The sequence below is a fragment of the Nelumbo nucifera genome, chromosome 2 (assembly GCF_055504915.1).
Source record: "Nelumbo nucifera cultivar China Antique chromosome 2, China Antique-T2T, whole genome shotgun sequence".
Lineage (NCBI taxonomy): Eukaryota > Viridiplantae > Streptophyta > Magnoliopsida > Proteales > Nelumbonaceae > Nelumbo > Nelumbo nucifera.
Window position 1 is genome coordinate 48192265 of NC_142650.1, and position 13944 is coordinate 48206208.

The 13944-nt window shown below is 40.7% G+C and overlaps 1 protein-coding gene across 2 annotated transcripts in view; it reads left to right on the forward strand.

Annotated features, from left to right (window-relative positions):
• Positions 1–842: 842 nt before the first annotated feature.
• Positions 843–13944, forward strand: part of LOC104602488 (uncharacterized) — a 47185-nt gene continuing 34083 nt past the window's right edge. Inside the window, exons 1-2 of one of the 2 annotated variants that reach the window (XM_088898288.1) lie at positions 843–1157; positions 10999–11109. In XM_088898288.1, coding sequence (XP_088754414.1) covers positions 1106–1157; positions 10999–11109 — 163 coding nt within the window. In that variant the 5' untranslated portion in view covers positions 843–1105. Of the gene's footprint in view, positions 1158–10998; positions 11136–13944 lie in introns of both variants that reach the window. The other variant, XM_010266188.3, reaches the window with a different exon arrangement.

Below are 13944 nucleotides of genomic sequence, written 5' to 3' on the forward strand. Positions count from 1 at the left end.
TGATATTTTAAGGCTTTCTCAAGATTTGGATTACTCTCTCGTGAGAACAGGGCAACCCATACAGCTATTGATCATTTTGGTAGTGAAAACAATCTGATGAGAAATTGTGTTCCTCCTTGGGGTTAGTAGCTTAGGTAGTGGTTGTCTGTGTTTCTTGTTGTTTAATAAGGATTACACAAGAGAGGGGAGGCTAATGGTTAGCACAATACAGTTCAATATGTCTGTTCCTACCCCATGTGTATTCATGAAGAGGTTCTTCAAAGCAGCTCAATCTGACAAGAAGCTTGAGCTTTCTCTCTCATTCTTCGTGATCGAGCTTTACCTGGTTCACTGGTTGAGTATGAAATATTGCTCAATTTCCCACGCCATCTTTGTTAGTTGCAGCTGCGATATACAATGCTCAATGAGTTGAATACCAACTATACAGAAGATCAATCAGCTCCTGGAATGTTCCAATGTTCCATATGATGGTAACTTTCCATTAGAAAGCAGGATCTGGGAAGCTCACATGGGTGCAGAGGAAATACAGTACGAATAAGTTTGGGACAAGGATTGTCAGAAGCAAATATATGGGAACCAGAGGACGTCCAAATTCCAAAGCATGACTGACAGTTTAGGGTTAGTTTGGTCATTAAAAGTTATTAATAGATCAGGTCAGGTGGACAATTTATATTAATGGTCACTAACGGTGACCTGACGGAAGGTAAGTTTTAAATAAGAAAATTCAGGGTATATTTAAGAGAAACGTAGAAAATTGATGGGGAGTTTTAGATAATAGCGCTTAAAACAGAATCACCCGTTTGGACCATTTCGTGACCAGACATAACATACTGATGGATTGCTTTCGTAATGGAAATTGGAATGCGGACCATTTCGTGACCAGACAATGCGGAATGCGTGCGAGGTCCGCATTGTCGTTGGCGATTTTGGTCTGCATTTGAGTTAAACACGCGTTCCGGACTTGTCCGCGTTTCTTCGCAAGAACGACAATAGACTCTCAGAACCAAAGACGTTGATTCGAAATCATATTTGCAGAAATTTCACTCTCTCTTGATCATTCTTCGTCGGTGACATCTGATGAGCTTGATTACCGATAAATCATATAATGAATTCAAAGCCTCAGGCTCTCACCTTTAAGCTCGTTCTTCTTGGCGATGGTAAAACTCGAAGCCCCGATGCTTCAGTTGGATCTCCTTTAACATTTATTTTGATTAGAAACTATCTGTTTTTGTATGATCATATTTTGTTTTGTTAAGCATCTTGAATTGCTATGTTGGGTAGGGTTTGCTTTTTCGTTTCATCTGTTCAGAGCTGTAACTTAAATGCATGAAGTTCGTTTTACTGTGAAATTCGGAAATAAGAAGATGGATTATATGCCACAGGTCATACTGACAAAAATTCGTAATATCAGCGTCATGGAAGATATCAGATTGGGCCTAAGGCCAAAATACCGTTTAATGCTCTACATATAAATTCGCAGTCATTAGGGCGATAATTGTTTTGTGATTTCTATGTAAAACTTAAATATTTGAATACATTCTCAAATTCAATCCCAAGGGAAACAACTTGGAGGATTCCGCCAAGTGGTGGGACAGTTGAATGTCGGAGTGTGTTATTCTGAAACATAATGGAACTAGCTTCAGCAACTTCTTTCACTGGAATGCTATGTTTATATCTGTTTTATTTCTAGGTATGAAATGCAAATATGAAATTTCGAACTAAGAAAAGGGAGAAAAAATAGATAATCGAGGATATTCAGGCATGTATCCAGTGAACCTTGGAGCAAAGTGGTGGAAAGAAGTTGGACATCTTCGAAAAGTAACCATGGCTCCATGTGGTTGCACATAAAATGAAGGAGAACGAACAGTTTCCTGAAAGTTGCTATTTTACTGTGTTTGGTTACTTGTAAAATGGCTGTAGAAAACGAACATTTTCCAAAAGGTGAATACTAAACAGAGGAAAATTGGCATTCCTTATAATATTCTGTAAATTACAGAGGTTGGCCCCCCTGGTTCATGCTTTTCACTACTTGTATATTTCTCAACCATTCAGGTTTTGTTTTCCAAGTTAAGTGAGCTACCAGGAAAATTAGGAATATGATTCATTTTCCTATTGAATATCATTTTTCAAGGAAATCATTTGTTTTCCTTCATTTTTATACAACCAAAAACAGTTTACATCTTTTTTTTTGGAGTTGGATTATTCTCATCAAAATCCACATTCAGAATGCTAGTCTTCCTTTTCTCTGTTTTTAGATCTTAGGTAAGGTTGTCAAGAGGACAGAGATGATTATGAGGACCTTGTATGAACAAAGAAATAGAAAATATCATCATATCAATTGGAAGATGGTTTGCAATTGCAAAGAGCAAAATTGGAATGGGAATTGGGAGAGTTAGGAAAAGAAATACTATGTTGCTAGAGAGGTGGCTTTGAAGATTTCATTTTGGAATTCAGCTATGAAGAGCAAATGTGCCACACATTCTGAGGGTGGGATGTAAGCCTTACTTCTACGGCAACTCTTTTTTCTGTCATTGGAAGCATTGGCAAAATCCTTCCCAAATTTGTTGTGCTCGTTGATTAGTAGTTTCTCGTGATATGGAACCTAGGAAGATCTATGATGCCAGGAATCTCCCTCAGCTAAAGGGTTCTTAGATTATTCTATTGATTGGTAACAGTGAATTCTGTTTATTGTAAGATAAAAGAGAAATATCTCATCTCTTGTCCAAAACAAAAGCAGAGAGGAAAAACAAACAGATGAAGCTGATTGGTATCTAGGGGTGGATTCGAGCCGAGCCGAGCCGAATAATATATTTGATATTTAAAAAATTAAGAATTATAATAATTAATATATTATATATATTATTTTCTATAATTTTATTATATATTATATATTAATATATATTATATATATTATTGTAGAGAACACTGATGTGGGCCCCACAGCTGTGGTCCCACTCTGTCCGTAGGGTAGAATGTGCCCTAGTCATCCTAGGGTTAGCTGATGGTCAATCTGTTATTCCAGTTGTTATTTATATTTCAGTTTTATATTGTTTTATGTGTTATGTAAATACCAAGGGCAGATTTGTCCTTTCATGTAACTAGCATAACCTATACATACTAAATAGAAGTGGCGGCGGCAGAATATTTCAGATTCTGTCCTTCCTTTTCAATTCTTGTGTTCTACTGCTCTCTCTCTAATCTTTCTCTTCTCTCCTCTATACCTTTTTCTCCTTTTTTTCGAACCTGAAATCTATTAGGGTTCAAGGCTGATAGCAGTCTTGAACATCTACTTGGTATCAGAGCAAGGTTAGGGTTTCTCATGTGAGTCTAGTCCAGCCGACCACATGAGAATCCCCTAGGGCTGGAAGCTGAGAAAGTGGAGTTCGTGGACTGATTCTTGGAGATCGCTAGAGGGTTTAGCAGCTGTTGAAGACTTGTCACGGTTGCAGAGTGTTGGTGATCAGGAAGAATCAGAGAAGACTAGGGTTCGGGTAACCTTAGAAGGCAGCGAACAGTTTTTTTCTTGTAAGTTATTTATTTTCTAAGAGAAGTACTATCAGAGATGATAGGTTGGACCTATCTGGAAAGGGCGGACGAACCATTCTAGGGTTTTCTCTCTTCTATTCTCTAGGGTTTTACAGCAAACCCTACTGTTGGGCCGAACTGCCTTAGGGTTCTTTTCTCCTACTCTAGGGTTTGAAAGTGATATTGCGGCAATCCCTAATAAGGTTGTGGCAAGCCCTAATGTTAGACTGAATCTTGCGATTTACCTGGAGCTGTCCTCAAGTTTTGTTAGCATTGATCAGCTTTTAGGGTTTCATATTAACCCTACTGCAAGTCTATCTGTACGGTACTGATTGGAATGTACAACTGAAATGTTTTCTTTAAGGACTGATTAAAACCCTAATTCTGCCAAGCATATCAGACCTGCTTCTAAGCTGATTTTTCAGATCCTTTGGGGTTTTCGAACTCTCTTAAGGGGTGATAACTGTACGGACTGCTGCTGTTGTGTTTGCTAGTTGGTTTCAGATCAGATTTATACCTGTTTTGTGCACATACACTGTGAATACAGATTGGTCCTACACTGTTTTGATTGTGATTGGTAGTCCAAGTGTTGTTTTTTGAGACTTGACCGAGATGGAGTTTAAAAATCAGGCAGAAGGCAGTTTTGGGAGCAACAGTTATGGTAGTGTTTCTGAGACAGGTGGTCAGGTTACAACCGTAAAGTTTGATGGATCAAACTATTTGGAATGAGCCCAATCAGCCGTGATGGCTATTGGGGGAAGAGGTAAATTAGGGTACCTCTTGGGAGATGTGAAAGAACCCCCCAAGGGAGACCCTACGTATACCAAGTGGATCTAAGAAAACTACTTGGTTATGACATGGCTGTGTAATTCTATGCAGCCTCATATTAGCCGAAATTACTTGTGGGCAAAGACAGTTAAGGAGATATGGGATGTTATGAAAGAAACTTATTCCCAACCCCTTAATGTTGCCAGAGCATATGAATTGAAATGTGAAGTGAAAAACCTTAAATAGGGAGAGAAACCGATTTCAGTATACTTCTCTACCTTGCAGTCTCTGTGGCGTGAGATTGATCACTTAGAGACTCTTGAGTGGGAGAGTCCCAAAGATGCACAGATATATAGAAAGCAGGTCGAGACAAACCGGGTGTTTGAGTTTCTGGCGGGCCTAAATTCAGAGTATGATATTGTGCGGCAACATATTTTGACTAGAGACAGTGTGACTCTCTCTCAGGCATACTCTTTAGTACATAGTGAAGAGACCAGAAGGAAAGTTATGATGCAACCTCAGCCTCTCACACCAGCCTTTGTAGCTGTCAAACCCAAATCAGGGGGTGATTCAGAGAAGGACAGGAGGAAGGAAGACAAAAAGGATGTGGTATGTGAACATTGTAAGAAACCCAAACATACAAAAGAAACATGTTGGAAACTGCATCCTCACTTGGTTCCGACAAAGTTGAGAAGCAAGAAGGGCAATGCTCATGTGGCCGTGAACACTGATTCAACATCCTCATCTAGCACAAGAGGAACACCTTTAGAGACCTTAGCTGCAGTTCGGGCTGCCCTAATACAGTTAGAAAAGGAAGTTGGAAGTTCAGCTCAGCCACCGTAGTCACCATCAACTCCTGCCACATCTGCCTTTGCACATTCAGTTACTTGAGCTTCAGCCTACCATGCCTCAGCTCCAAGTACTATTGAACCTTGTTGGGTAATAGATTCAGGTGCATCCGACCACATGACTAGCTTGCCTTCACTGTTTACCACTTACCATTTGTCTTCTGGTAGGGATAAAGTATCTATTGCTGATGGCTCCCTAGTCCCTATTTCTAGGAAGGGTGACATCAAGTTATCAGATACTATCTCCCTATCATCTGTTTTGCACGTTCCTAAGCTTGATACTAATCTTTTTTCAGTCAGTAGTATTACCAAGCATATGAACTGCTCAGTAACCTTCTTCCCTGACCGATGTGTTTTTCAGGACTTGGAGACGAAGGTGATTGGGACTGGCCGTGAGACGAATGGGATCTATCTGCTCGGGGAGAGGTTTCGTCAGGAAGAGTCAGTAGAGAATGTGTCATTTGTTTCTCATAGTGTGAGTTCGGTTATGCTTTGGCATAACCGATTGGGTCATTTGTCCTTTCGGTCTCTAAAGAGTCTGTTTCCTGCTTTATTTGAGTCTATTGAGTTGTCTCAGTTGCAGTGTGAAAGTTGTGAGTTTGCTAAACATTGTAGAAAGTCTTATTTATTGAGTAATAAAAGGAGTAATAATTCTTTTGATGTGTGCATACTGATGTTTGGGGGCCCTATCACATCCCTTCCATGGGTGGGTACAGATATTTCTTGTTATTTGTTGATGACCATACCCGTTTTTCTTGGGTTTATCTCATGCGTTCACGAGATGAGGTTCCTGCCCTGACCCAAAACTTTCACCAAATGATGCTAACCCAATTTGATGCCAAGATCAAAGTTCTTAGATCCAATAACGCAAAGGAATACTTTGCTAAACCATTGGCATCTTACCTTCTTAATCATGGGGTTATACACCAGAGCTCTTGCCCTCATACACCTCAGTAGAATGGAGTTGCAGAAAGGAAGAATAGGCACATCTTGGAGGTGGCTAGAAGTCTTATGTTTACCTCCAATGTCCCTATTCGCTTCTGGGGTGATGCTATCCTCACGGCGGTATATCTTATTAATCAGGTTTCTTCCCGGGTCCTTGATATGAGATCTCCTTTTTCCCTACCCAAGTGAGGAGTTGTTTTCTATTCCCCTTAAAACATTCGGCTGTACCTGTTTTGTTCAGCTTCTCAAACCCCATCACTCCAAGTTCGAACCCAAGGCCTCCAAATGCATTTTCCTTGGTTATGCACAAACTCGAAAGGGTTATTGCTGCTATGATTCTGTCTCGGGGAGGAAGTTTGTCTCCATGGATGTCACTTTCTTCGAGGAGACACCCTATTATCCTCGGGTTTCTCCTCAGGGGGAGAGAAGTGAGAGTGGGGCAGTTCCTTTACCTATTCCATTGGGCGATGAGAGCTGCAATGGTGAGGGTGGTCAGAGGGATCAGGAGTTGAGGGTTTATCCCAGGTGATGCAGGCAGGTTGATCCCGGTCATCAGCAGTCCAGGCCAGCTCCAATCTCATATGCAGCTCCAAGTCTAGGTATTATAGTCCCAGGGCCCACAGAGACTTCCTCTATTGTTGCCATTTCACCTCCTGCAGATGACCTTGACCTTCTGATTACCGTCCGTAAAGGGAAACGACATTGTACCACATCTACAACCCACTGTATTTCCCAGTTTTTATCCTATGATCGCCTATCTCCTACCTTAGTTCCGTTGCCAATGTCTCTATTCCAAGAACAGTGCAAGAAGCCCTATCCGTCCCAGAATGGAAAGATGCAATGCAGGTTGAGATGGATGCCCTGTTGAAAAATAACACCTGGGAGCTAGTTGATCTGCCCAAAGGAAAGAAACCAGTTGGCTGCAGATGGGTATTTACTGTGAAGTACAATGCAGATGGATCCATTGAGAGGTATAAAGCTCGATTAGTTGCAAAAGGGTTCACCCAGACTTATGGTATAGATTACTTGGAGACCTTTGCCCCGATAGCCAAGATGACCACCATTCAAGTTCTATTATCCCTTGCAGCAAGTCACACTTGGCCTTTATACCAAATGGACGTGAAAAATGCTTTTCTGATTGGAGTCCTGCAAGAAGAGGTTTACATGCGTTTGCCTCCTGGATTCTATGATGTAGAAACAAGTAAGAAGGTCTGCCGGCTCAACAAGGCCTTGTATCGTTTAAAGCAGTCACCTAGGGCTTGGTTCGATAGATTCAGACTAGCCCTTGTGAAGTTCGGTTACGTACAGGCCCAATCAGATCATACTCTATTCATCAAGAGGGTAGAGTCCTCCTTGACACTACTTGCAGTATATGTTGATGATATTGTGGTGACAGGGAATGATAGCCATGAGGTTGAGTCCCTTAAACAGCTCCTTCATCAAGAATTTGAGGTGAAAGACCTTGGTGTACTTCGGTATTTTTTGGGTATTGAGGTTGCTAGATCCAAACAGGGGATCTTTATCTCTCAGAGGAAATATGTCCTAGATCTACTGGCAGAAACTGGAAAGTTAGGTGTCAAGCCTGCGGATACATCCATTGAACAGAACCACAGGATTAGTGTAGAGAGTGGGGAGCCTCTTGAAGACAAGGTTATGTTCCAGCGATTGGTAGGAAAGCTCCTATATCTTTGCCTCACTCGACCAGATATTACTTATGCTGTTAGTGCTGTCAGCCAGTACATGCATTCTCCTAGAACCACACATTTTCTTGCGGCAGAAAGAATATTAGCATACTTGAAGAGATGCCCGGGTAGGGGTATACTGTTCAAGAACAATAACCACATGAAGGTGGAGGTTTATACGGATGTCGATTGGGCTGGGAGTGTTGATGACAGAAGGTCTACCTCGGGATATTGTACTCTTGTGGGAGGTAATCTTGTCTCTTGGAGAAGTAAGAAACAAAGTGTTGTCTCCCAATCTAGTGCTGAAGTAGAATACAGGTCAATGGCTAACGGAGTGGCTGAAATCCTATGGCTGAGATCTCTACTTGAGGAGTTGGGTATTGAGTATGAGAAGCCCTTGATGCTGTATTGTGATAATCAAGCAGCTATTAATATAGCACATAATCCAGTGCAGCATGACAGAACCAAACACATTGAAGTTGACTGACATTTTGTACGAGAGAAGGTCTCATCTCAAGAAGTATGCCTCCCTTACATCACATCCAGTATGCAACTAGCAGATATCCTCACTAAAGCCGTATCAAGAAAGAAGCTAGAGGCGGATCTATCCAAGTTGGGAATGATAAACATTTATTCCCAACTTGAGGGGGAGTGTAGAGAACACTGATGTGGGCCCCACAGCTGTGGTCTCACTCTGTCCGTAGGGTAGAATGTGCCCTAGTCATCCTAGGGTTAGCTGATGGTCAATCTGTTATTCCAGTTGTTATTTATATTTTAGTTTTATATTGTTTTATGTGTTATGTAAATACCAAGGGCAGATTTGTCCTTTCATGTAACTAGCATAACCTATACATACTAAATAGAAGTGGCGGCGGCAGAATATTTCAGATTCTGTCCTTCCTTTTCAATTCTTGTGTTCTACTGCTCTCTCTCTACTCTTTCTCCTCTCTCCTCTATACCTTTTTCTCCTTTTTTTCGAACCTGAGATCTATTAGGGTTCAAGGTTGATAGCAGTCTTGAACATCTACTATTATATATATTAAATATCATATATATATATATATATATTTGAGCCGGCTCGCGAGCCTCACAAGCCGAGCTCTAGTAGGCTCGAGCTTGGCTCGTTTAATAATCGAGCCAGTGAATTGGGCTCGAGTAGCTCGTGAAAAGCTCGGCTCGTTGCCACCCCTACTGGTATCTTTAATTTTCCTTAGGCACCGTTTGGTTTGTGGGAAGATTTGGGTGGGATGGGATGGGAAAGTGTAAAAATTTAACTTTCCAGTGTTTGGTTTTATATATGGGAAAATAATAGGAAAAGCACTGTCACGGCATAGTTCTTCGCCGGATTCATGTAAGATGAAGAAGAAGAAGAAGGTGAGGGAGGAAGACAGGAAGAATAGGAAGAAAAAGAAGGTGAGGGAGAAGAGAGAAGAGGAAGATGGAGGGAGAGATAGAGAACAGGGAAGGTAGCAGATCACCGCTGCCCCTCGCACTGGTTCTCTTGCCACTGCCGCCTCTTTTGTTCGATTGTAGCAGATCGCCGCTACCCCTCGCACTGGTTCTCTTGCCACCGCCGCCTCTTTTGTTCGATGGTAGTAGATCGCCGCTGCCCCTCACATTGGTTCTCCTCTTGCCACCGCTGCCTCCTCTGTTCGAATGGGGAAGGCAATGAATAGTGGTTCCTTGCCAGTATCTGGTGAAGAAAATAGTGTTGAATGGATCGGGTCGCACTGTTCGTCGTCGTCGCTGGAAAGCAATGAACAGTGGTTTCTTGAGTTTTTCCACTGGGGTTGCACTGTTTTGGTACAACCCCGATTCCACGATTTTGGGATCTCTTATCCCACATTTTTCTCACCCCATCCCTCTATTTTCCTCAAAACAAATAAGAGAAAAAGGAATATTTTTGGAATATTCCCTTTTTCTCAACCCCCTCCCACAAACCAAACGGAGCCTTACAGATAGTATGGAATGGATTTACATCAAAACCTGGACCTGGTGCCCCCCATAAAAGCTGGTCAGATGGTTCCCAGATCATCTTATAGTATGGAATGTTTAAGTTTTCTCCTTGCATTCTCATGTTATACATGTTAGAGAGCTGGCTATCAGTTTGAATTGCTCAGTCAGATGGTTGCCAGATCAGCTCAGCAAATATCTTGGCAGTTTAACCAGAGCAGAAGTTTCAGGAGAAAACTTAGTTCAGGGTGAGCCAGGACCATGGAATGACTGTAATAAAAATAGTATTAGAAAAGGAGGAAGGGCAGCTCAGCTGCATGTTGTTTCTGTCCCAACACCCTAGATAGCTGGGATCAAAGTTGGGTAATGGCCTTTTTTTACTTGTACAACTGTTTCTTCTTCTTAAATAAATAAAATCAAGTTTGTTTTGCTTCTCCTATTGTTCCCATAATTGGATGCCTCTCTTAGATCCTCAATATCATTCATCCTCCAAATATTATCTCAAAATTCCACCTAGAACCCTAGGTTACATGGTTTTTGAGTTCTGTTTCCAACCCCAAAACTTTCATCCTTTTTGCAAAACATACTCCAAACCTTACCAAACTTGGTCACCCTTATATCTATCTAAGACAGATATACATACAAAATTTCATTGAAAGGTTCCAATTTCAATGTTTTTCCAAATTCAAAACTTTTCATGGTTTTGGTGTGAATTTGCAATTGTTGCAGTTAAGCCTTGAGATTCTTCCTAACCTAACCAATCTTTACCTTTAATCCTGATATCATCATTAGACCCTACTGCAGCTAGTTAATTCCTTAGACTCTTCCTTGTTTTGTTCTAGTTCTACATCAAATTGGTATTTGAGCTATTAACCCTACATTCAAGTGCATGGATGATAAAAAAAAAAATCCTACATCAAAGTGCATCTATGCAACCCATATTTTAAGGTTTCTTTTCCTTGTATGTTGAGGGGAGATGTGGCTTACTTGAGAAGTCTTTACATACCACAGGTATGAGGACCTTGTTTGTGGTTTACTCCAATTAGATTGCGAAATGATCAGTTATAATTAAGAATCCAAAAGCCTATGCTAAGTTCCACTACATATCCCGAAGTAAATCAGGGGCAATTTGATTAAGGAAATTGTGTTTATTCTAATAGTTTCAAGTTTGCTATGCCTATCCAAAAAGGCTTTTCACTACCTTCTTGTATAGAACCTTTCCCCCTTTGTTCAGTTTTTCTTTTTAATCTTTTGAGGTCTTATGGTGTTTTATGCAGGTAGAGTTGGGAAAACCTCACTTGTGCTGCGGTATGTTAATAATGTCTTCTCTGAGAAGCAAGAAGCAACTGTGCAAGCTTCCTATTTGACAAAGCGCCTTGTCGTTGAAGGTGTCCCCATTACTCTAGCTATTTGGGTGCGTTCTTTTTCTTTTCTTTCTGGATGTTTGAGTTACATTGTCTAAATGAGATTGTTTTCTATCAATGTGGGTATTTGGAAAACATATGATTCCCTAATTTTTTCAATGATGATATTTTCTATGGTTCATGCATTAGTGGCTTGCCTCTTTACTCTAGAAGCCTCACTAATCATTGAATATTTTTACTTATCAATGATTATTGAGCTTTTCAGCAATGATCTAGCTTGAAGTAGCAATTGACAAACTATGGAAATAATATACTTTCTTATTAGCATTTTATGTAATTATATGTCCATAATTATTCATGATACTAGGTAGAGTTTGAAAATGTTATGGTTCAAACTTAGTGATAGTGCACAGGTGTAGGATCTATTGAAATTAGACTGGTGGGTGCACTGGGTGGATAAATTATGGGAAAAGTTCCAGATTTCTAAATAGATGAAAGGACCGAAGGATTGTACTCATGTACAGGAGGTTGTTCATAAAATAAAGTTGAACAAACTAACTCAAATTTCATGAAGCTCCGAAAAAATTGGATGTTCTTGTAATCATCCATCATCATCTTCATGGACTTGGCAAATTAGGTGGGCCCTGATACCCAGATTGGTATCTGTTGTAAGGATCAATATAGCTGATATTATGTTTCATATGATAATTTTTTTTTGGCATTTCATATGATAATTTACTTAACTTTTACCTTATCTATAACAAATCAAAGCTTTATTACTTTTTGGGTTTAAAATGTGTACAACTAGAGTTATGCCAAGCATCCCATAATTGGACTAGATCTTGCTACCTGCCCCTCTGTTTATCGCTTTTTACTTAAATATTACATGCTCCCACCTTGGGAAACAACCACCCAATAAAGTTGATTTCTAGTCACTCCTTGTCTTGCCAAACTATCAAATAGTTTTCAGTGATTTAAAAGTGTGCCTAGGTGCACAAGCGAGGTGCATTTTAAGGAATGTACCTTGCCTATGTCCCAGGCGCAACACTTTCAAAAGGCGTGTGCCTGGTCGCCTTGCGCTTCAGCCCAGGCATGCGCCTTTTCAAATTCCTCCTTGTGAAGTATTTGGGTCTGCCCTTGGGGACAAATTGGTCTTCTTCCTCAGTTTGGGATCCAGTCATTGAAAGATTGGAGAAAAAATTAGCTTCCTGGAAGGGAAAATACCTCTCTTTTGGGGGCGGGGTAACTCTGGTAAAAAGTACCCTTTCTAATCTGCCCACTTATTTCTTGTCTCTATTCCCTATCCCAAACAAAGTAGCAAAAAGATTGGAGCAGCTTCAGAGAAATTTTCTTTGGAGGAGTTGGGAAGATGAAAACAAAATTCACCTAGTTAAGTGGGACCAAGTGTGCCTTCCTAAGGCAGAAGGTGGATTGGGAATAAGGAAACTGAAGAATTTTAATTCAGTCCTTCTCAATAAGTGGATTTGGAGGTTTTCTTCTGAAAGGAATGCTTGGTGGAGAACCCTTATAGCTGGAAAATATGAGGTGGAGTAGGGCAATTGGAGATCTAGGGATCCTCCTCTAATTTGGGGTAACTCCCTTTGGAAAGGCATCATGAAGAATTTCTCTATTTTCTTGGAAGGAGTTTCAGTCAAGATAGGCAAAGGGGATAGAACTAAATTTTGGAAGGACCCTTGGTGTTTGGAAGGCCCATTGGCTGATACTTTTCCTCTCCTTTTCTAATGTGCTTCTAACCAAGATTTCTCAGTGGCTGAGAGTTATTGTTCTTCTGGAGACTCTATTATTTGGACCCCCCCCCCCTTTAGGAGGAACTTATTTGACTGGGAGCTGGTGAAGAGATTATGGAGCTGATGGAGCTTCTACAGAAGTAGAAGATAGACCTATCCTTGGAAGATGAATGGTGCTGGAAATGGAACCCTGATGGTTGTTTTTTCTGTCAAGTCTCTAGCTTCCAAAATGTGCAGCTCAGGCCCCACAGACTTCCCTGCTACTCAGATGATCAGATCTGGAATCCAACAAGCCCATCTAGATCCAACTTTTTGGTGTGGACAATGGCCCTAGACAAATGCCTATCCAGATCTAATCTTGAGAGGCGTGGCATTCAAATTTTAGATCCTTCTTGTGGTCTTTGTCGTTCTCTCCCAGAATCTACAGATCATCTCTGTCTTCACTGCTCAGTCTCCTCTTAGGTGTGGGAGCATTTCCTGAATTCCATGGACATCAGCTGGCTTATGCCTAGGTTAGTCAAGGAGCTGCTGTGCTGTTGGAAGGTAAAAGGCCCAAGTAAGAAAGGAAAATTAGTGTGGAGGACCATCTCTGCAGCAGTCTTGTGGTCCATTGGGATTGAAAGGAACAACAGAATTTTCTGTAATAGAGTTAAAAGTTTTGATGAGCTAGTACCGAGAGCAGTGGGCAAGCTGATTTATTGGGTGTCTGTTACTGAGGAGTTCAGACACCTGAATTTGCCTCTTTTATTTCAGTCTCAGTCTTGTTGGAGATTGTAACTTGTGTTGTTCTCAAGCTGTTTGTCTTGGCCTGAGCTCTGTTGTATGTTCTCAGTTTTTGAATAAATTTACCTTACCTCTTCAAAACACACACACACACACACATTTTGCTTCTTTTTATGCCTAACAGTTGGGCCAGGGCTCTGCCCTCAAACTCCTAACCGAGCTCCTTGATGCAATCCTAAAAAATTCTTAATCGCTACTAAAAAATGATTTTGTAATTTTAATTATCTTTTAAAAATATATTTTATTAGGACGAATGAATGAACAACATTAGCAAATAGGGGGTTCTCTGTTCATTCATTCATCATAATAAAAGATATTTTTTAAAATA